Source organism: Cynocephalus volans, chromosome 5 (assembly GCF_027409185.1).
Source record: "Cynocephalus volans isolate mCynVol1 chromosome 5, mCynVol1.pri, whole genome shotgun sequence".
NCBI lineage: Eukaryota > Metazoa > Chordata > Mammalia > Dermoptera > Cynocephalidae > Cynocephalus > Cynocephalus volans.
In genome coordinates this window covers 91,559,106-91,582,542 of record NC_084464.1, presented here as the reverse complement: position 1 = coordinate 91,582,542, position 23,437 = coordinate 91,559,106, and the positions used below count along the sequence as shown (strand labels likewise).

The following is a 23,437-nucleotide window of genomic DNA, read 5'->3' as shown; positions in this document are numbered from 1 at the left end:
GTTGAAATATATGAGGGTACTTCTGAAAGTTCATAGAATGATTCATATCTTTTAATTCTATTTTTCTACAACCTTTTTGAAGTACCCTCATACATGTTAACTCCTACTATGTGAACTCAGCACTGAAAAACCTTTGTATAGCAAGGAATTACTTGTACAGACATTGTATTAGGATCTTTCTGTAAAATGTAGTCCATTAATTAAACCATAATTTGAAATGGAATTTCTTTAACACTTTCCTTCATATATCTGCATATTTTTTGTGACTTGATTAGATAACATGATCATGGCTTAGGTAAAATAAGTAGGAAGTATGAAATGTTTGATCTGTATGGCCATCCTCATCTGCCAGCATTTCCATTCAGAGCTGCTATAATTTATTCCAAACGTTGCTAACAGAAGTCTGACGAATACCAATGACAATCTATTTTTATAGAGAAGCAAGTTAGTTAGCATGAACCAAAGCTCTCTAGTTAGAAGGAAAATAGTTTCATATTGATAAGTATGGCTTACCTTCTTAGTCCTAGAAACGACTCATCTACGTAGTCTCAATTTTAAGTGAATTATCTTCCCCAGTACTAATTTTCTATTTAAAGTAGGGTTAAAATTTCCTTAGCACAAACCAGCCATGCAATAAAAATGAACAGTGGGGGGAGGCTGGCCCATTACCTCACTTGGTTAGTGTGTGGTTCTGATAACACCGAGGTCACTGGTTCAGATCCCCATACTGGCCAGCCAAAAAAATAAAATTTAAAAAAAAAATGTACAATAGGAACATGTTTTACATGTCCAATATCCCTTTCCACTTCTTTGGAGAAACGTTCCCCTTCTAAGATCGGTGGTAGCCTCCTGAGAATTTGAATCTTGAGTGAAATACAGGAATAGTAATGGTTAGAGCCAGGTCTTTAAAAGCAGCTTGCTGAAAAGACTGTTGATTAATTCCTGCAACCTACAGCCCTATATCACCAATTGACATACTTCTTATAAATTCCTTTTTTGCTTAAAGCTTGCCAGAGTTGGTTTTTAGCTATTATTTGCAACCAAAGAACCTTAACTGATACAATCCCACATATAGAAAATAAAAAACTTAATTTCTTTTGTTTGTTTTTACATTATCTTAATAGTCATATCTACAAGAAAAATGTGGTTAAACAGAATTCATGTAAATAAATTAAGTTTATTGCTGAATTTCCCCATTAACATTATAGAAATTTTTTTTAAAAAACACTGAAATTTCACAAATTATTGAGAGCCCAACAGTTTAAACATACTTCATAAAAAAAAGTACAAAAGTGACATTAGAAATTTTTTTGAAGAAAAGTATATCATCTAACAGCAAAGAAATATGAATAAGACAATGAATGGCACAAATACAGCACTAAAGGAGTACTCAGTCACCATACAGAAACCACTGAATTATGAAATAGATTCAGTTTGAGAAGTTACACATTCAGTTTGTTTCTGGACTAGCCCATCTTGTTTCTGCCTCTCTTTTGTAAGAAAAGAGCTAGGTCTCTACTGCTGCTGAGACAAAATGCTCATATGAATTGGAGAACAAGGCAGGGTAGTCCTTCTCCCCAGGAATCTGACCAAGAGGACAGTTAGTACAGAAATGGCTTTGGCACTTTAACCCTTAAACATTGTCCCAAACCTTATTACTTGAATACTGTAGCCCGATGTGATTTTTTTTTTAAACACCATATCTTCTCCGTATTTTTTATGTACAATAGATATATATAAAATAATAAAATTCCTTCATTCTAAAACAATACAGCTTGATCCCAAACAGGTCCACATTAAATCTTTATATTAGCAACTCACTCAGATAGCCTTCTTAATTCATATACCATAGTTATTTTGTTGTTTTTGTTTGTTTAAGATACCTTTTGGGATTAACTTAAGGCTCTAGATTAATGCAAATAGTTTAGTCTTAGTAGGAATCTGTCTTGAGGCTGAAATCACACACCAATGATTCTCTCTTTTGAAGCTATTTCTCCTTGTTGGATGGATGTAGTGTCTTGTCTAGGTAATCCATAGAGATATATGGAAACACATACGAGAAGGGTACCCAAAGCAAAGGTGAGTGCTGAAAAGAAAAAAAAGCTCGATCTGCATTTGTGTCTCTATAACTCTATAACAGTGATCAATTTAAAATTTTGAAAACTTTTAGTTGTGGGTTTTTCACCATCGTATCATATGGGAAATAAAACTAAATGTTCTATTTTTTATCGTGGTAAGGTTTAGAAAGGTCATCCATTTTAGAAAAAAAAAAAATCAAGGGAGTATCAATAATTGACTACTTACTTTTCAAGAACACAAGTATGCCTGTCTTGGACCACTCTGACAAGGAATATACTAACTTCCCTATAAAATGCCTAACTTTAAAAGAAATATACAAGTATAAAATATAAATATATATAAACACAAAAGAAAACACAGCAGGGTATAGCTTTTTCATGATACCAGAAACCTGTGAAAGTATAAAGTAAAAGACAGGCAAAATTCAAAGTTAGGTGATCTATTATTCAAACAATTGAAGATTTCTTAATAGGAGATGAGGTGGTGATTTACTAAATCAAATTACATTTCTTGGTAGCCTTGCCTTTCTTTTACCTTAATCCTAAAAATCAGGTACAAGTAATTGAATTACAATTTGTGTGAACTTAACAAGTAGTTATCATATAAATAAATGCTTTTGTCAAAACAAAACAACCATATTCTGTATGGAGTGCAAATACCACAGTCTTAATAGTTTTTAAAAATGGCATGCAGAGAAATGACATCAAGCTATGACATTAGTTCACCCCTAACTAGAAAAGACCAACTGGGGGGGGGGGGGGGGAAGACATAACTTAAATCTAAATAGTTAACTGAAAGATTGCTAAGCCATTCTAATTAATTTCCTTGACCATCAATAAGACAGAACATAGGTCAAAAGCATGTTGTATATACTGTTCCCAAATATTGGGAGAAAAGGCTTAAGGATTTTGCTGAACATAAGGATGGATCAGAACTACAATAAAAAGTTCACCAAATCAGGTTAAAAAAAAAAAAAAAAATCTAAGAGAGGGCCTATAAACACCTGATGCAAAAATGGTAAGTGGTGAGCCTTAAACAAATTATTTACTATGTGCTAGACACTACTCTAAGCACATCACCTGAAATCAGCCCTCGGAGATAGGTAATATTATTCCCATTTTACAGATAAAGAAACGGAGACACAGGTTACATAACTTTCCCAATGTTGCACAACTAATAAATGGTACAAGCAAGATTTGAACCACACTATAAAATGATTTTCTAGGATTTCTGCAACATTCCTCTATTTTTATATATAACAGAAGTCAATTTTAAAATGAAATGTAAATATAAGCCAAGTCTGTTTCTTTTATTTAATGTAGATATCTGACATTTTCCTCGTGCATTAGTTTCTGGTACAATAACTCATCAGTAAAGGAAATGATTATTACAGTATAAAAGCACCCTGAAATGTTAAGTCAGTATCACTGCTTAAATATTCCACAAGCCATCTTAATGCTGGATGTGAGAGCTAGCGAAAATGATATTAGAAGAACTAGCATAGCAGCGGTGCCAGAATGCCAGCTATAGTAATGAATTTTGTGTTAATTACATATTTAATGAAACAAATCTTTATAAAATGGATTAGAAAATCTAGATTTGAATTGTATTTTCAAAACCAATTCATGCCCAAGTCTGAAACAGTTAGGAAGGTACAAACCTAGGGGGGGATGAAAGACATTTTCTGCTTTCCTCACAATAAGCCTAGATAGTTTAATTCCACTGCTGAAAGTAATCATTTCTTAAAGTCCTGTGTTTATTTCCTTGAATACCTAATCATACTATATTCACCCTGAATCATTAACAAACAGGGAGGCCTTGACTTCAAAAAAGCTCTTTTTAGCAAATGAGTAGCCCCCTCACTTTCATATAGAACTCTAGTACCCCTCTGCCTAAGCTCTGGGACCATTTAAACAACACAAGTACTGCTTAGCTACATTCTACACAATTATGAACTGCTGCACCTGTAAATAAATAGTAATAAAACTAGGAATTTTTTAAACACTATGGCCAACTGCCATTTTTGTTTTTGTTTTTTTGTTGTTTGTTTTGTCTTTTTCGTAACCGGTGCTCAGCCAGTGAGTGCACCGGCCATTCCTATATAGGATCTGAACCCGCGGCAGGAGCGTCACCGCGCTCCCAGTGCCGCACTCTCCCGAGTGCGCCACAGACTCGGCCCCCAACTGCCATTTTTAATGAGATAAAATGAATCATGGAAGTGAGAGGCTCTTCCATGTTAATGACTTAATACAAAGTAAGACATACTTATCTGTAATCCAAACAGCATCACTGACGCAATGGTAGAAAGGACAATGGCTGCTGCGGCAGAAAAACCTTTCATGATGTTGTCTGTGTACTTGACCACAACAGAAGTGTAGAGGCCTCCAACACTTGCAAGAACTTGTATACAGAAAGAAATAAAATTTTAACATACAAATAAATGAAACATTCCATAGTGGTGAGGCAATTTCCATCCCCAGAGATGCCATACTAATTTACCTAGGAAAAAGAAAATACTGTTTTCCTTAGAAGCAGTTATCTGAGAGAGTATGTACAAAATCGAGTCATAGTTCCTACAAAACACTGTTTTTCAGATGCCCAAAAGGCTATGTGGTTTACTATAAAATTGTACACATTTATTGCTAACACATTAGACCCTTTTGATTGTGAAGGTAAAATTGCTTTGGGATAGCAATGTCACAGAAGTAAGTCAATAAAACCAAAATTACATTTTCAAACTAGTATTCTCAGTATCAAAGGAATAATTTCAAAATGTTATAAAGGCTTAAAATGGACATCTAACTTAAAAAAAAGAAAGAGAAGAATGGATCAACTCAGAACCTTTAATTCCTGGATACTTACAGATGACAAACCAGACATAATATGTGTAACCATAGAAAAATCCTTTTTCTTTAATTTCAGCTCCATCTGACAAGTAGACGCCAACTAATGTCACAACTATCCCAGATAGATACATTTGAATGTTTCTCACCCAGAGGGAGGTATCTGAACTCTTCAAAACTTTTTCAAAATATACTCCTGAAAGAAAGAAAATTAGACATGCAAATGTTAAATAAAAGTATTATTATAAATTAATTAAAGGTATTATTAATTAATTAAAAAGTCTTTCATTTAGAACAGTACCCTAGAGATATATAAAATATATGATTTGGGGAACAGATATAGTTTATTTAGTTAAATGTACATTTGTTATGTAGGTTGTAACAAATGGCATACTAAACATTACCAATTTATATTTTTATAGATCATATTGATTAATAATAAAAAGAGGAAGTTTGTAAGTTAAGTTTAATAGGAGACTATTAAATTATTGTTAAGAACAGTTTCTGCCTTTATTATAGCAGTAAGATAGATCACAAAAGCTCTCTGTATTACTTAATGCCAATAAAAGACATGGTTTGGTCAGCTGAAAACTATACTATTAGAGTGAATTATCTTAATCATACCCCTGTAATATCTCCTACTAATGCATACTCCCAGCTTTGCAAAATAACTTATATAATCACCACTTGGAATTTTTATAGAGTAACAAAACCAAATGAAATTTAAGTAGAACTTGCTGAACAAAACCATTTGCCTTTAAAGCCGGGTTCCATAAGCTAAGTTCATAAACAATGTCAGGAGGACCACGAATTCCCATATGTGCATGTTTCTGGGGTTTAGGGTCCATAGACTTTTTCAGATTCTTCATACCACTCCTCCCCAGAAAAGTGACATACCACTGCTATCTGTTTATACTTAAAATGAATGCATGTTCAACAAGGACATAAAAATGTTAGAGACAACATGTCAGACTCTTAGGAATTAACACTAAAGTAGTCATCAACTAAAAAGTCTAATGAAAAACAAGATTGTTTTTGATTAACCTATGTTGGAAAGAGCCAGAGAATGGGAACAAATATAAAATAGCTATGCTTATTTCCACCTTTGATTTTATCATCTGGGAAAATCATTTAACTGTTCAGTGCTCAGTTACTCTAAGCATAAAGAAGGATATTAAATCTCACTTCCATTTCCTTAATTGTGTACTGAGAGGCTGAACTAAATAACAGTGTTGGACATAAACATTTAATCGTAAAAAATACTGCTGAAAACCAAATAGTGTATTATTTATTGGATAACTTAATTATTCTTCCTAATTAGTTGTTTCCTAAAAGTTTAGCATGCTACTATTATTAAGTATATTCCTAAATTTAGATTTTCTCCCGTCTTAGAAAGCATCTTATTTACTTCCATATTTTACTTCCATACCCAGCCTGCTTTCCTAGTCAAAAATAAAAGAGTCCTAACTCTGGAAATGGGCAAAAATAAAGATAAATGATAAAGACATAAGCTATAACTAATATACTCATTAATAAAAAGAACTTTAAGTTTTATCTCTGCTGTAACTATCTTTTTTTTTTTTAATTTTATTTTGTCGATATACATTGTGGCTGATTATTGTTGCCCATCACCAAAACCTCCCTCCCTCCTCCCTCCCTGCCACCAATGTCCCCTGTTTGCTTGTCCTATCAACTTCAAGTAATTGTGGTTGTTATATCTTCTTCCCCCCCCCAGCCCAGTTTTTTTTGTGTGTGTGTGTGTGTGTGAATTTATATATTAATTTTTAGCTCCCACCAATAAGTGAGAACATGTGGTATTTCTCTTTCTGTGCCTGACTCGTTTCACTTAATATAATTCTCTCAAGGTCCATCCATGTTGTTGCAAATGGCAGTATTTCATTTGTTTTTATAGCTGAGTAGTATTCCATTGTGTAGATGTACCACATTTTCTATATCCACTCATCTGATGATTGACATTTGGGCTGGTTCCAACTCTTGGCTATTGTAAAGAGTGCTGCGATGAACATTGGGGAACAGGTATACCTTCGACTTGATGATTTCCATTCCTCTGGGTATATTCCCAGCAGTGGGATAGCTGGGTCGTATGGTAGATCCATCTGCAATTGTTTGAGGAACCTCCATACCATTTTCCATGGAGGCTACACCATTTTGCAGTCCCACCAACAATGTATGAGAGTTCCTTTTTCTCCGCAACCTCGCCAGCATTTATAGTTCAGAGTCTTTTGGATTTTAGCCATCCTAACTGGGGTTAGATGGTATCTCAGTGTGGTTTTGATTTGCATTTCCTGCATGCTGAGTGATGTGGAGCATTTTTTCATATGTCTGTTGGCCATTTGTATATCTTCCTTAGAGAAATGCCTACTTAGCTCTTTTGCCCATTTTTTAATTGGTTTGCTTGTTTTTTTCTTGTAAAGTTGTTTGAGTTCCTTATATATTCTGGACATTAATCCTTTGTCAGATGTATGTTTTGCAAATATTTTCTCCCACTCTGTTGGTTGTCTTTTAACTCTGTTAATTGTTTCTTTTGCTGTGCAGAATCTTTTTAGTTTGATATAATCCCATTTGTTTATTTTTCCTTTGGTTTCCTGTGCTTTTGGGGTCATATTCATGAAGTCTGTGTCCAGTCCTATTTCCTGAAGTGTTTCTCCTATGTTGTCTTTAAGAAGTTTTATTGTTTCAGGGTGTATATTTAAATCCTTAAGCCATTTTGAGTTGATTTTAGTATATGGTGAGAGGTATGGGTCTAGTTTCATTCTCCTGCATAGGGATATCCAGTTATCCCAGCACCATTTGCTGAAGAGGCAGTCCCTTCACCAGTGAATGGGCTTGGTGCCTTTGTCAAAGATGAGATGGCAGTAAGTGTGTGGGTTGATTTCTGGATTCTCTATTCTATTCCATTGATCAGTGTGTCTGTTTTTATGCCAGTACCATACTGTTTTGGTTATCATAGCTTTGTAGTATAGCTTAAAGTCGGGTAGTGTTATGCCTCCAGCTTTATTTTTTCTGCTCAGCATTACTTTGGCTACGCATGGTCTTTTATTATTCCATATAAATGTCTGGATAGTTCTTTCCCTTTCTAAGAAAAATGTCTTTGGAATTTTGAAGGGGATTGCATTGAATTTGTATATCACTTTGGGTAGTATGGACATTTTCACTATGTTGATTCTTCCAATCCAAGAGCATGGGATATCTTTCCATCTTCTTGTATCCTCTCTAATTTCTCTCAGCAGTGGTTTGTAGTTCTCATTATAGAGATTTTTCACCTCCTTGGTTAACTCAATTCCTAGTATTTTATTTTTTTGGTGGCTATTGTAAATGGGCAGGCTTTCTTGATTTCTCGTTTTGCATGTTCACTATTGGAGAAAAGAAATGCTACTGATTTTTGTGTGTTGATTTTGTATCCTGCTACTGTGCTGAAATCATTTATCAATTCCAAGAGTTCTTTTGTAGAGGTTTTAGGCTGTTCGATATATAGGATCATGTCATCTGCAAACAGGGACAGTTTGACTTCTTCTTTTCCAATCTGGATGCCCTTTATTTCCTTCTCTTCTCTGATTGCTCTGGCTAGTACTTCCAACACTATGTTGAATAGGAGTGGTGAGAGTGGGCATCCTTGTCTAGTTCCTGTTCTTAAAGGAAAAGCTTTCAGCTTTTCCCCATTCAGGATAATATTGGCAGTGGGTTTGGCATATATGGCTTTAATTATGTTGAGTTATTTTCCCTCTGTACCTAACTTGTAGAGGGTCTTTGTCAAGAATGAGTGCTGATCTTTATCAAATGCTTTTTCAGCATCTATAGAGATGATCCTATGGTCCTTGTGTTTGACTTTATTGATATGGTGTATCACATTTATTGATTTGCATATGTTGAACCAACCTTGCATCCCTGGGATGAATCCCACTTGATCGTGGTGAATAATTTTACGTATGTGTTGCTGTATTCTGTTTGCTAGTATTTTATTGAGGATTTTTGCATCTATATTCATCAAGGATATCGGCCTGCAGTTTTCTTTTTTGGTTATATCTTTACCTGGTTTTGGTATCAGGATGATGTTTGCTTCATAGAATGAGTTTGGGAGATTTGCATCTGTTTCAATCTTTTGGAATAGTTTGTAAAGAATCGGTGTCAATTCCTCTTTGAATGTTTGGTAAAATTCTGCTGTGAATCCATCTGGTCCTGGGCTTTTCTTTGTTGGGAGCCTTCTGATAACAGCCTCAATCTCCTTTATTGTTATTGGTCTCTTCAAATTTTCTACGTCTTCATGGTTCAGTTTTGGGAGCTTGTGTGTGTCCAGAAATTTATCCATTTCCTCCAGATTTTCAAATTTGTTGGTGTATAGTTGTTTATAATAGTCTCGAATGATCCCTTGTATTTCAGATGAATCAGTTGTAATATCGCCCTTTTCATTTCTAATTTTTGTTATTTGTGTTTTCTCTCCTTTTTTTTGTTAGCCATGCTAATGGTTTGTCAATTTTATTTATCTTTTCAAAAAACCAACTTTTTGATTCATTGATCTTTTGTATTGTTTTTTGGGTTTCAATTTCATTCAGTTCTGCTCTGATCTTAATGATTTCTTTCTGTCTGCTAACTTTAGGTTTGGATTGTTCTTGTTTTTCTAGTTCTTTAAGGTGAAGTGTTAGGGTGTTCACTTGCCATCTTTCCATTCTTCTGAGGTGAGCATTTAATGCAATAAATTTCCCCCTTAATACTGCTTTTGCAGTATCCCACAGGTTTTGGTATGATGTATCATTATTTTCATTAGTTTCAAGAAATTTTTTGATTTCCTGCTTGATTTCTTCTTGGACCCATATGTCATTAAGTAGAATGCTGTTTAATTTCCATGTGTTTGTATAGTTTCCAGATTTTCGTTTGTTATTAATTTCTAGTTTTAATCCACTGTGGTCTGAGAAAATACATGGGATAATTCCAATTTTTTTGAATTTGTTGAGACTTGATTTGTGACCTAATATGTGATCTATCCTGGAGAATGATCCATGTGCTGATGAGAAGAATGAATATTCTGAGGTTGTTGGATGGAATGTTCTGTAGATATCTGCCAATTCCAATTGGTCTAGAGTATTGTTTAGATCTTGTGTTTCTCTACTGATTCTTTGCCTAGATGATCTGTCTAATATTGACAGTGGGGTGTTCAGGTCCCCTGCTATTATGGTATTAGTGTCTATTTCCTTCTTTATGTCTAATAGAGTTTGTTTTATAAATCTGGCTGCTCCGTCATTGGGTGCATACATATTTATGATTGTTATGTCTTCTTGATGGATCAGTCCTTTTATCATTAAGTAGTGCCCATCATTGTCTCTTTTTATAGTTTTTAGTTTAAAGTCTGTTTTGTCAGATACAAGAATAGCTACTCCAGCTCGTTTTCCTTTTCTGTTTGCATGGTAAATCTTTTTCCATCCTTTCACTCTTAGTCTACGTGAATCTTTATGGGTGAGGTGGGTCTCTTGTAGGCAGCATATAGTTGGGTCCTCCTTTTTGATCCAGTCAGCCACTCTGTGTCTTTTGATTGGGGAATTTAAGCCTTTAACATTAAGAGTTGTTATTGAAAGGTGTTGATTTATTCCTAGCATTTTATTGGTTGTTTGGTTGTCTTAGGTGTCTTTTGTTCCTTGCTTTCTGATTTACTGTTTGGTTTCTGTGTTTGTTGGTTCCTTAGTTTGTAGATAGCGTTTTTGTTTGTTTGTTTTCTCTTCATGAATGCCATTTTTATTATACTAGTGGGTTTTGATTTTTCTTGGGTTTTTATGGCTGTGGTAGCTATTTTTCAGGAACCAAACCCAGTACTCCCTTTAGGATTTCTTGTAAGGGTGGTCGTGTGGTAGTGAACTCCCGCAGTTTTTGTTTGTTTGAGAAATATACTATTTACCCTTCATTTCGGAAGGATAGCCTTGCAGGGTAGAGTATTCTTGGCTGGCAATCTTTGTCTTTTAGTATTTTGAATATATCATCCCATTCCTTTCTAGCTTTTAGGGTTTGTGATGAAAAGTCTGATGTTAGCCTGATTGGGGCTCCCTTATAGGTGATTTGACACTTCCCTCTTGCAGCTTTTAAGATTTTCTCTTTGTCTCTGAGTTTTGCCAATTTGACTATAACATGTCTTGGAGAAGGCCTTTTTGGGTTGAATATGTTTGGAGATCGTTGAGCTTCCTGGATCTGAAGATCTGTGATTTTTCCTATACTTTGGAATTTTTCTGTCCCTATTCTGTTGAATATGTTTTCAGTGCAATCTCCGTTTTCCTCCCCTTCTGGAATACCCATGACTCGGATATTTGAGCGCTTAAGGTTGTCTGATATCTCTCTCAGATTTTCTTCAATGTCTTTGATTCTTTTTTCTTTTTTTCTTTTTTCTTTTTTTGTCTGCTTGTGTTATTTCAAACAGCCAATCTTCAAGTTCAGAGGTTCTCTCTTCAACTTCCACAAGCCTGCTGGTTAAACTCTCCGTTGTGTTTTTTATTTTGCTGAATAACTTCTTCAGTTCAGGAAGTTCTGCTACATTTTTTTTCAGGACATTGATTTCCTTGTACATTTCCTATTTCAGGTCCTGTATACTTTTCCTCATTTCATCATGATGTCTAGCTGAGTTTTCTTGTATCTCATTCAGTTTCCTTAGAATTATCACTCGAAATTCCTTGTCAGTCATTTCAAGGGCTTCTTGTTCTATAGGATCTAGAGTTTGAGATTTATTAACTTTTGGTGGTATACTTTCTTGATTTTTTGTATTTCTGGTATCTTTTTTTTTGATGTTTATTGATTGTGGCAGGGGCTTTCACAGTCCACCAGTTTGAGACTATTGACTAACTAAGATGTTGCTGTGGTTGCCAATTTGGTATGGCTACCTCCGTGACTGCTCAGTTGGCCTCTAGTGCCTTGTGTGTATGGTTGCCTCAGGTCTTGGGCCTCTCCGGGGAGCCACCTCTCTGGTCAGCTTGGACTCTGCTGGGCTGCTGGATCACGGGGCAGTACCGCAGGGTGTGTGATCTCTGTTGAGCTTTCACTTCCAGTACAGGACTTCTCCCTGTTCTGTGCGCTCTGGCCCGGGCTGTTGGATCGTGCAGTGGTGACCCCACAGGGTGTGTGGTTTCTGTCGAATCTCTGCCTCCCTGGCTGCACATCTCCCCGCTCTGTGCGTACTCGGCTGGGCTGGGACGTGTCTTCTGCAACCCTCGTCTATCAACTGGGCCTTCAAGACCCTGCTCGGCACCGCCTCGCCCAGGAAGTCTACCAGGTTTCTGCTAGGCGCAGACGACCGGTCGTTCTGGGTGCCTTTGTAGCACTGTGTAGATCTTTCTCGGGACTTATCACCTTCCTCCTGGTATCGCGGTTATTTGTGTACTTGTCTTTATCTCCCACACCAGAGCATGAGCTCCTCGGGGGAGGAGCCCACAGCACATGGTTCACCTTTGTATCCCCCGGCGCAGACCGAGTCCGGTGTCCGCCCGCAGTCAGCTCTTCGGCAGGTTCAAGCGAACTTGAGAAATCTCCAACCACACTATTCCTAACCAGAAATCGGTTAGGCGTTTTTCCGAACTGGTGGCCGCAGAGATGGTATCTGCCTCGCAGTACCAGGCAGTTTACCAGGGGCCGGAGCGCAGGGTGCGGTGGAGTGACAGTCGGCCCAGCCCGTACTTCCTTGCCCTCCCAACGCTGGCTGGGGACGCCCCACGCCACCAGCCCTGCCAGAGAACCGCGTAGGGATTGAGAGGGGAGGCCGGCCTGCAGGCCCCGGGAAGCCCCGCGCCGGGGCAAGCAAGTGGGAAGGCTCAGTGAGGAGCCGAGCCGGGCAAGGAGGACAGGCTTTGCTGAGCTGGGCCGGAGCTGCCACCACCTGAGAAAATGGAGGCAGTCCCAGGACGTTGAGTGGCCCAGTGGGACAGGTGCAAGCCGGGCGGGCGTCCGCCCCCGAGCAGTTCCGGGCCAGGGGTCACTCACAGGGCTGTGCCGGGTCGGGCAGCTCCCTCTCTGCCTCTGCTTTGTCACCGTCCCCGTTCTCGGCCGTTGCCGCCTCGGGCTGCTCAGTCAGTCCCGCGGCGTGGCTCGAGCACTCCCAGGAATCTTCTTTTATGCCAGCCTGAAACCTCGAATCCTGAATAGGGCAGCTGGCTGCCTTCAGCGCGGCCCCGGCCTCCGGGATCCTGGCTGCATCAACCGCAGCCCCGGCACCGTGTTCCCTATTTAGAGACTCGCTTTTGCAGCTAAGAAACAGTTCTTTTCCTGCTCCATACTTCAAAGCTGTTGCCTCTGCTGTAACTATTTCTAAAGTACATTTTCTTTCTTATGTTTCACTTAACATTCATACTTTATCTTTTCTTGATTCATTGGAGTACTGGTTGTCCCTACACAAAAGACTCCAGACTTCCATGTTTTTTTTTTGATGTTAGTGATTTTGTGTTCTCTTCCCTCCCTTTTTGGCTGTTACTTTATGTATTAAGTTTTTTAAGGTACTCTCCTCCTACTCACCTCCTCTTCCTAATTCATACCTCCAGACCTGTTTAAGCAGAGGAAGAACTTAAGGTTACCGGGAAAAACAGATAATGAGTTGGTAACATTAACAACCTAAAGCTGCAGAATCTAGCTTGAGTATGGTGCCAGTTCCCAGAAAGTGAAAAGATGTAGTTGAGTTTTCTGAAGGCTGATTTTCTCTGGTTTTCAGAGGTCTTTTTTCACTTACTTTTGGGTTCTTGTCTTGACTGAAGTGTATTCTTAGATAACTGCAAATATGAGTAAGGACCGAGGTCTGAACTGAATTAAACAATGCCACACATTTACTGGAAAAACAGCTGACACAAAACTAACTATAAGTAAAGAAGATAAAGCTTTAATGTGTATAAAATTGTTATCATAAAGCAAGATAAAGTAGAGATCTATATTTAAAGTTTGATGTTTTCAAAAAATGTGACAAGAGAATAAAATGATGCTTTTATGATTTACCTGCAAATCCTGAGCACAATACAGCAATAGCTATAGCACCAAACCCTAATAATGGATTCTGTTCCACCTGCAATATTAATTTTTTAAAAGTTATTTTTAGTGACTAATAAATAGAATTCATCCGAGTCCAAATGAGTTCAAAATCTGTTAATAGTTCTACTAAGAGTAAGTTCCATATCAGATATAGCTGTTCTACAGCATAAGACAGGAACAAACAAAACAGAAAGACCATTCCAGATATTAACCAGAACACTTAAGTTAAAAATGTGTCCCTCAAATCATAGCCATAGTATATGCTTAACATAACATGTGTACCTCCTGTTTCCTAATAACAATAAGTACTCTAGCATAGAGTTTTGCATGGTCAGCCTGCTTCTTAATTTTAATTTCTGCCACCACCCTTACCAATCCTTTATAGCATCAGTCCTGGAAATGGTAACAATTTAACTTATTTATGCCCTATCACCTGCCGGATGAAGTGCCAGCTTTTAAGACTCCCCACTTTATTGAACTTTTATCAAATATTTATAGTATATATTTTGTGTACCAGATACGCTGTTACTAAATGGATAAACAAGATAATATACAGCTCTTGTTCTTAAAAAATTTCATGTATAGGAGAGATTGACAAGTATATATAATCATAATACTGTGAGACAAGTGCTTCAATTTTATTTCTTCTTTCTTCCCTAAACTAACCCTCAAGAGCTTTCATCAGTCTTTCCTGAGAAATAAATACTATCTAAATAGTACTGCTGAAATTAGAGGATAGAGACTCATAACTGTAATATGACAAGGAAGTATATACCTTGTTCAAAATAAATAAGCCTGATATAAGAAAGTACTACATTATGGTAAGTACCTGAGAGAGAAGGCTTGGTCTAAAATTTTTGCGTGAAGATAAAGGGAAAAACAGAAGATATTATAGACCAGTGGTTCTCAAAATATGGACCACCAGCAGCAACAGCATTACCTCAGAATTTGTTAGAAATGAAAATTGTCAGGCCTATCCCACACCTACTGAATCATAACTATGGGGACGGGCCCAGCAATCTGTTTTCACTAACCTTCCAGTTGATTCTTATGTACACTAAAGATTGAGAACCACTGCTATAGACTACAGTTGATCAATATGGATGCTTTCCTAATACAGATTACAAGACTGGCATAGATATGAGGGATTTGAAAAATCACAGTGTGAGATTTCATTTATCCAAACATCTGCTGAGAAGTTCAAACATCTAAAAATAGTGTCTGAAAAATTCTTAATTTGCTTTCCTGACAGTTTAGTCTCTCTTCTGTTAGGAAAAACAGTGATGGAAACTGCTTCTTTGGACTTAATTCTGACTGGTAAACTGCTGGGTGATGAAGTGGACATGATGGAAACTGTGGAAGAAATCAACCATGTCATCTTAGCATGAGTAATAGCCAAATAGCATGGTTAAAACACATGTACCCCAGTCTTAAATAAATCATAACTCAAAAATATAAAACTTCAAGTTAGAATTCCATAGCTAATGGGAAGACAGTACAAGAGGGGTTAGAGGTTCTGAACAATGAGGTTCTGATGAAGAGTAAAAAAGAATACATTAAAAAAAATTACATAAATATATCAACATGACTAACTGAGGGCATCTTCACTCAATTCTGATTTCACAGGAACAAAACTGAGGTGCACATCACCAAGAGGGATCTAACTAGAAATTTAAGAATAGTATCAAGAAATTAAAAACTCAGAATAAACTGAGGCTTGCAAAAATACTTTAAAACATTAAAGAAGGCTTTTAGAAGTATTCAGGAAGAGTATGTTTCTTGAGCTAGATAATGTACTGTTAGATGTCAAGAAAATAGAGTTAACCAAGTCTAGTTTCCATTTTCTCTTTGATAAATAATTTTTAAATAATAAACATTTAAAGGGAACTGAAGCCTAAGACATCTGGTTTGCTATTATAAAAATACCTAGCTAAATAAAAAAAATTCCAAAGTCTCACTACCAAGAAAAGTTAGTGAGTTAGTATATATAAAGCACTTAGAATAATGCTAGTATTTAAAGCTATGTGATTACAGCTGTTATTGTTATATTGATTATCAGCAAAATGTTAGACTTATAGATGACTTGAAGAACTTAAAAAGTATAATAGTCATCAATGGAAAATAGGGTGGTTTCCCTAAGAGTGAAACACATCCCATTTCCGTACTCAAAGGATTCCTAGTGTAAGTGAGGGGTAATGTTTGGCAAGAAATTTGATAAATTTGTGTAATGTCTTTGTGGACAAGGCAGAAATGCAGTGAGGATAACCGTATAATCTATTCATAACTAAGTGAATGCTCATAAAGAAAAATGCTACTTAATAGAACAAAATCAAGCTAGACTAGCAACCAGCACCAACCTGGAATGTCACCAAGAATATAAGCATACTTCCACATCATCTGAAGATAATAAATATTAATCTAAAACTCATTTTCTGAAAACAAAAAATTCTCCACCAAGCTAGAGAGTAATTACTAGAAAGGAACAGACTTCTTACTTTTAAAAGCTCTCTGTACATTCTGTTTCCTTCTATTCCTAGGAGAACCATGGTCCATTTGCTATAAGTTGAAGAGAGTATTCGGTTGTAGAGGGAAACCCCTGACCTTCAGAAAGCCATTCACTAGAGTTCCACTTCCTACTTCTCTTTGGGGAAAGAACTGATTGAGGCATATAATGTTTAAAAAAAAAAAAAAATCAGGTATGTACCTTAACATTAGCTCTTAAAAGCTAAGATGGGCATGTTTTGCCCCATTTTCATTATCAATTATCAGTAAGATAATGATATCCCTATTATTGGCAGTTACCCAATAACAGTTATTCCCTATTAACCCCATTTTTGGCAGGGGGGATATATGCAAAAGGTTAAGAGACTGAGTTGAGGGAGAAGATGAAAACTAGATGGAGAAAACTTTGCCCAGTGTTTCTGAGAAGATGTCTAAAAGAGGTCTAGAAGTTCTGAGCATATACACTGTGTGGAAATTGGCACAATTTTAGTCATAAGTTAGATATTAACTGTGTAACTTTGGACATGTTACTTCGCCTCTTTGCACTTCAGTTTGTCATCCATTAAGTGATGGGGGTGGAATATATTACATCTAAGGTATCTTCCATCTCTAATATATTTTATGCATAACCTCCTCTAAGAAATAGAAAGCCATTAAGTATTATTATGTTAAGGGGAAAAAGCCTATTAAGCAAAGGTTATTTTAAATCAAAGAAATGTAATCATGCTGCATTCATCAGTGTGACTGTCTATAAAACAGGGAAGTTTCCTATTTTAGTTATAGTATGCATTTTGTTTCTCACCACAACTTTTGTAGCTTCGGCTGGTTTCCACTGTACAAGTGTGACTCCACCACACAGCATAAAAACTGAAATCCACTGTAATTTGCTGAGTGTCCGGTTTAACATTAAAACAGTACATAAAGCAGTGCAGGGAATCTTCAATTGGTAGGTCACCTAGAAACAAAACAATTAATTTAAAAATTCAGTTAATATTAGTCTTTGACACAAATATGTTATTTCTGGTATCATTAATAGAATTATTGAGAATAAATATTTAATAATGTGGTAAACAGTTAATAAAAATCTTTTCACTATAAAAACACTTTTTAAGATTCCGTGCTTTTCATTATCATTAACTCCACTTACCTGGTACACTGCTGCATCCAGATTGCTAAGAGCTAGGAATGCCATGTTGTTCTGAACAGCATACACTAATGATGGCACACTTAACTTCATCAGTTCCTTGGGGCTCCCCAAGATATTTTCTCTTAAATGTGCCTTGAATCTACCCAGACTACCAGTTTCTCTTTGAAAACAAAAGGGGGAGATGGGAGGGTGGGAAGGAAGAAAATTAAAGAGCATTCTTTTAATCAGGTTCCTTCATACACAGGATAGCTATATTGTGTTATCCATTAATGTAATTTAGCAAACTTTTTTTTTATAATTTCCAACTAATTTTAAATTTATTAAAAGAAACATATCAATGAAATATCCCTGTAATAAATAAATAAATAAATAGTTCTATTTATGAAAATATGACAACTAGGTTTACCACCATTAACCTCTGGTCAAAGCTCCAGGAGTTTTTAAGTATATTAAATAATGAGATATCAGAAGACAAGAATTACTGAAATTACCTATAAAACATTAATTCCCTGCCACATTGCATCAAGCTTACCCTGATTAATTTTGAATCAGGCTGCATATCCATTTTTAAAGTTTTTTTAATTACAATAGATTTAAGTTGCAAACAAAAGAAAAAGGCTCTGGTAATTATGGAAGTTACTTCTGTTTGGAATCGAGTGATTCAGGTCAATATTATTTGTAATGAATTCAGTGCTTATGAAATATGGTAGACAAATTTTTAACTTACATAAGCATATTCTCATAAAACTTAAGTCATATCTGTATAATTCTGTAGGAAGTCTGGATAATTTACTAATCCTAACAAAAGTAAACTTCATCTGTAATGTATATAAAATTTACTACTTGACTGCATTTTGGTTATGCATGCTCTTAACTATTCTTATTGTTGCTCAGGAGGAACTAGCTAATCTGGCTCACATTTCCTCTACTGTAAATCAGCTCATTTATTTCCTGAAAAGTCAAACCATGTTTTATAATAACCATCAATACCCCCAAAATGGTCCTAACTAGAACTCACAATACCCTCAAAAGGACCATAATACTTTGGTGGTGACATAGCTCTATTTCAACTGAAAGTTTATGATGATTGCAATGAGCCTCTATATTTTTCGTTAACACATTAGAATCAACAGTTGTGAATTGAATTTTTTATATTTAAATACTGCAAAAATAATTATCTAAGTTCTGAGGGGGAGCTGAAGTCCATGTCAAATTGACTACCTGTGTCCATCTATTCTCTGTAGAGAATTCCACCCCCAAGAAAATGTTTAATTAAGACAGGAAATTTGGCCTAGACAACAGAAACAAAAGACTTCCTTCTTAGTTACAGATCTTTTTCTGTTGCCAAATTCAAGATCCTCCACACCACAACGCTAAATCTATATGCTGAAAAGTCTATATGGTGATAGACTACAAACTCTATCAAAAGAGAGAAAGAATACCAAAAATGATCACTGAAAAATCTATGCAGTAGAGTTTTCCAGGTATCTGAAGACTGGCCTTTTAAAAGTCTTTTAACTACTACTTAATACAAATCTAAAATATCCTATATTTTTTTCTGACATAGTAAATTTCTCAAGAATGTTTTCCCCTCAATTATAAAATGATAGAAAAGAATTAAAAAGAGAGATTAAAATAAAGAAGAATCACAGGAGTCCAACCCAAAGAGCTAGCTTAACAATGTGATGTGAGCCTTTTCATTATTAACATAATTATCACTAGTCAGTGTTATATGATAGCATATCTTACCTTACAGATTGTGTGACATGCAGGATTCTGCTTTCACTGTGCTGTTATTCATAGTGCCTTCTAAAAATGCTGACTTATACATCAACGTATCTTTAGGGTGACACCCTAAAGATACTACTGAGAGGTACCTGTTGTACCCACACTCCTTCCATATCCATTTATCTTCCAACTAAGATTCTTCAAGCTAAACCCTCACAGGCTACAGTATAACGTCTATTTATCCTTTCCCTAATCCCCAGCTATAGGCAATGCCATTTTACTTCCACCCCGCAGATTGTAAGCCTTCATTGGCATCAAATGACTTTTTCAGCTATCCAGAGAACAAAATTGGTCTCTTTGCCCTGTCAGAATATGAGCTTCTTAAGGATTCCAATTGCTACTTCAACTAACCACCATGCCTGCACCAATAATCAAGATTGCTGTGGTCCATTTTCTCCCCATCACTTTTCTTCTTTTCTGTCTCTTCTCCTTCACTTTTCAGCTTTCACATAAAAAGAAGGACTGATGAATCTGATCAACAGCCAAGCTGAGTACTCCTTTCCTTCATTGTGGCAAACCAGTAAGTACACAGTAGTACACTGTGTCAGATTAACCTTCAAGTCTTTGTCTCTTTTGGCCATATCCTTTTTGTAGGATGCTTAGGAGCTATTTTTTCACTGCCAGGAAGTCTTAGGTATCTTTTGCTAGTTTCTTCTCTAATGCAGATATTAGAGAAGCCAAGTTACACCAGAATGCTAACTACTGGAAATCTCATTTAACTGTAATATCTTAGAATTATAGCAATATTATATAGTTATAAGCAAGAAATTTTGAAATAAGTTACAAAAAAATAGCAGAGGATGCCAAAAGAAACTGGTAAAAGAACAAAAAGCTCATGAATAACAGAAAAACATCAGAAAGTGAACAAGAAATTTAAGAGGCATAAGAAGGAATAAGTGGGAGTCTTACTACACAGAAAGTTTTAAAGAAGGGGTAAATAATTTCAGTAATAAGAGTAAATCCTGCTTAAGCAAACATTTATTAAGAATATGACTGTTAAAGCTTGTAGTTAGCTTTGCTCACTAAAGTTATAAATAAGTAAGAGCAATATGTCTTCCAGAAAACACTATTAATCATCTGACCTTTTGTTTTACTATCAAGACAAAAATAATCAATTCTGTAGCCTTGAATATAGTATAAAAAGGAACACATAAAAACAAAAGGCCATTTTTCCTTCCATTTTCCTGACCTTATATCTTCTTGAAAATAAAATTACAAGTACCTTAATGAGTACTTTTGTTTTGCTAGATTAAGAGAAAAAGCATGTATAATCAACAAGCATATACTAAAAAATTTTTAAGATAGTCTTTTTCCCATTAAATTTCCTATTTGAACAATTAGTTTAATTTTTATCATTGGAGTAGAATCTATGTGCAACCTTTTGTTACCTGAAGAAATTCTGAAGTTCCATGTTGATTGTAGAGAGATTCCACTGCTGCCTCACCCCCTAAATTTCCTATCAACCGGCTGAAACCAGTTCTTTCTGACCTGTGTTTGGTCAAAAGTACTCCTCATTCTTCCACTCCTGATCTGATGAGAACTACTAGGAGGAATAAAATCCTTGACTAGGTTACCAAGGCACTGTGTAAAATGGAACACAGCAGAAGTTACTTGTAAGCTATAGAAATTTAAATTTTGTTTACAAATTTCTCATCATCTGTAAAGTTAAGTTTAATTAACTCACATAAAAGAGTCAGAGGGTCTAGGTATTGAAACCAATAATGTCAATGAGGACAAAAATCTCCATCATAGGAGGTACATGAGTTTTACTTCCTCTCCAAGACCTTGAACCCATTATAGCAATGAGTACAATTAAGTAGTAAAAATGCAAAACCAACAGGAGAAATAAATAGGGATGGATAATCTGTAATGTAAGAATTTGACAGTTACATTAGTTATTCTAGATAATACTATGAAAAAGTAAAAGAATTTTCTCTGGTCTTAATATGGGTAAATAGTTTAAGATTTAAGATACATTTACTTTATTACTAAACACACCCAAAGTATATGAATATTAACATTTACACATTCTGCTAGAGTTATTTAGTCTTTATAGACTGTGATGATTCACAAGCAATAAAAATTTGACCTTGTTCTAAGGCAAAAATGTGAAAGTTTTTTTACTTCCTTTTCTTCTTATTACCAATGACATTTAAATCTAAACTGACAGTGTTAATAGCTGTCACAAGGTTTAGTAAAGCACACAGCTAAGCAGTGATTCTCCTGTGAATTGTAGTAGTAATTAGTTTTATGAAAAACAAAATACTTTCCAAATGTTGTACTGTTTTATATTTCAATCAAAGTATAGCTTCGAAACTGGTAACTTAAAATACACATATTATAAAATCACCTTATTCACATATAGAGCTTTGCAACATTGAACTGCTAATCTGCTCCTCCCCCAAAACAGAATTTACTAATTTCCTTTTCAATCTGAAAGCGATCTGATATAGTTATGCATGTGCACAACAGTGTATGTACAAAAATAATTATTACATCTTTGTTTTGTAATAGCAGAATACAAAGGACAACCCAAACGTCCATCAATAGAGACTGGTATATATGATACATCTATATAGTGGAATATCATGCAGCTTTTTAAAATGAGACAGAGGGGCAGAGCAAGATGGCCAGCTAGAAGGTGGTGACACTGCTCATCTCTCCCACAAAGATGGAGACTGCATTGAATGTACAGCTATATTTGGACAAGAAAAATGAGAGGAGGGAGCTGGAACACATCGAAGGAGTAGCAGTAAGGTTGGTGAGTGCAGAAACTCAGAATAGCCAAAAAGAGATTGGAAAAATTCTTGGCCATCAACATCTGATCTCCCAACCTGGAATTGCAGGGATTCAGGAGGAGTTTTTGCATGTGGAAAGGTGAGAGGGCTGATGGCCCAACCCACAGGGGAGTTTGCACTGCCCGTGTGGCCGCACACTTTGTCAGGAACTGCTGCGGGCACACATGGCTGCATTGGCCTCGGGAGGGACTCAAACAGAGGTGCTCCCACCCTCTGGGTCCCAGGCTGCTACAGCAAGTTTGGGACCAGGATCGACCCTTAGCTTTGGGCCTGCACCCTGTGAATGGACAGTCCAGTGCAACAAAGGTGCTACCCTCAGAACAGAAGGAGTCCATGCATACACTCTCCAGACCTAGAAAATAGCTCATTCACAGCTGGTACCTTGCCTACTTTGGCAATACACCCATAAATACTTACAGCCATGGGGAGGATGAGGAGAATTCACACACCTCTCTCAGGGATGGCCTCTGCAGCCACAAACCTGGTACTGGGAACTCCTGGCAGCACACATGACTAAAATGACCTGGGGAGGGAAAATACTAAACTGTCCTCACACCCAAGCCCCAGGCTTCTGCAGCAGTCGTGAATTTGAGATCGGCCCAGCACCCAAGCCCATTTCTCTCTGGCCTTCATAGCACTTTTACTCCCCTGTGACCACATCATTGTGCTGGTTTCCCACACCTGTGTCCACATGACATCCTGTGCCCTGGGAACAGGTGGTCCAATGCAGTGAGGGTACCACTTTCAGGATGGAGGGAGTAGGTGCAAAGGCTTTAGAGTCAAAAACTGCCTAATTGGAGCACCTAGCCACTACTGGCAACTCCACCTTCTTTGGTGAGGCACCCGTGCAATTTGTGCAGCCATGAAGAAGTAATGGAAGACTTGTACTCTTCTCTCAGGAACAGATGCATGCCTGCAGCAGTGAGCCTACTCAGAATTACCCACCCCAGCAAAGGGGCTTCAGAGAGATCTGGCACCTCTCCTGGGGGCACAGTAGCCCACCCACAGCCACAGTGACCTTGTGCAGGACAACTCACCGCAGCTGAAGAGATCCAGAGTATTCCAGTAATGCTCTTAGGGTCACAGGAGCCTGTCCACAACCATGCAGCCACTACAGCTGAACAGTTATAGAGGACCCTAGCATCCCTCTTGGGGGCAAAGATTCCTAATCAAAATTGCTAATACCTAGCTCAGAGTATCCCACTTCATCAGTGGATGCTGCAGACCATCCCAGTGTCCCTACTGAGACTACACAGCCCCACACACAAATCCTGTGACCC

General features: G+C 36.8%; 1 protein-coding gene across 4 annotated transcripts in view; it reads right to left on the bottom strand.

Annotated features, from left to right (window-relative positions):
* Window positions 1–1,298: 1,298 nt before the first annotated feature.
* The window catches only part of SLC35A1 (solute carrier family 35 member A1), a 52,895-nt gene continuing 30,756 nt past the window's right edge, over window positions 1,299–23,437 (bottom strand). For 2 of the 4 annotated variants that reach the window (XM_063096951.1, XM_063096954.1), the window contains 6 exons: window positions 17,572–17,731; window positions 17,227–17,379; window positions 13,890–13,956; window positions 4,942–5,118; window positions 4,345–4,479; window positions 1,299–2,086 (listed from right to left, as the gene is read on the bottom strand). In XM_063096951.1, coding sequence (XP_062953021.1) covers window positions 1,959–2,086; window positions 4,345–4,479; window positions 4,942–5,118; window positions 13,890–13,956; window positions 17,227–17,379; window positions 17,572–17,731 — 820 coding nt within the window. In that variant the 3' untranslated portion in view covers window positions 1,299–1,958. Of the gene's footprint in view, window positions 2,087–4,344; window positions 4,480–4,941; window positions 5,119–13,889; window positions 13,957–17,226; window positions 17,380–17,571; window positions 17,732–20,747; window positions 20,903–22,574; window positions 22,611–23,437 lie in introns of those variants that run through there. The other 2 variants (XM_063096952.1, XM_063096955.1) reach the window with 2 other exon arrangements.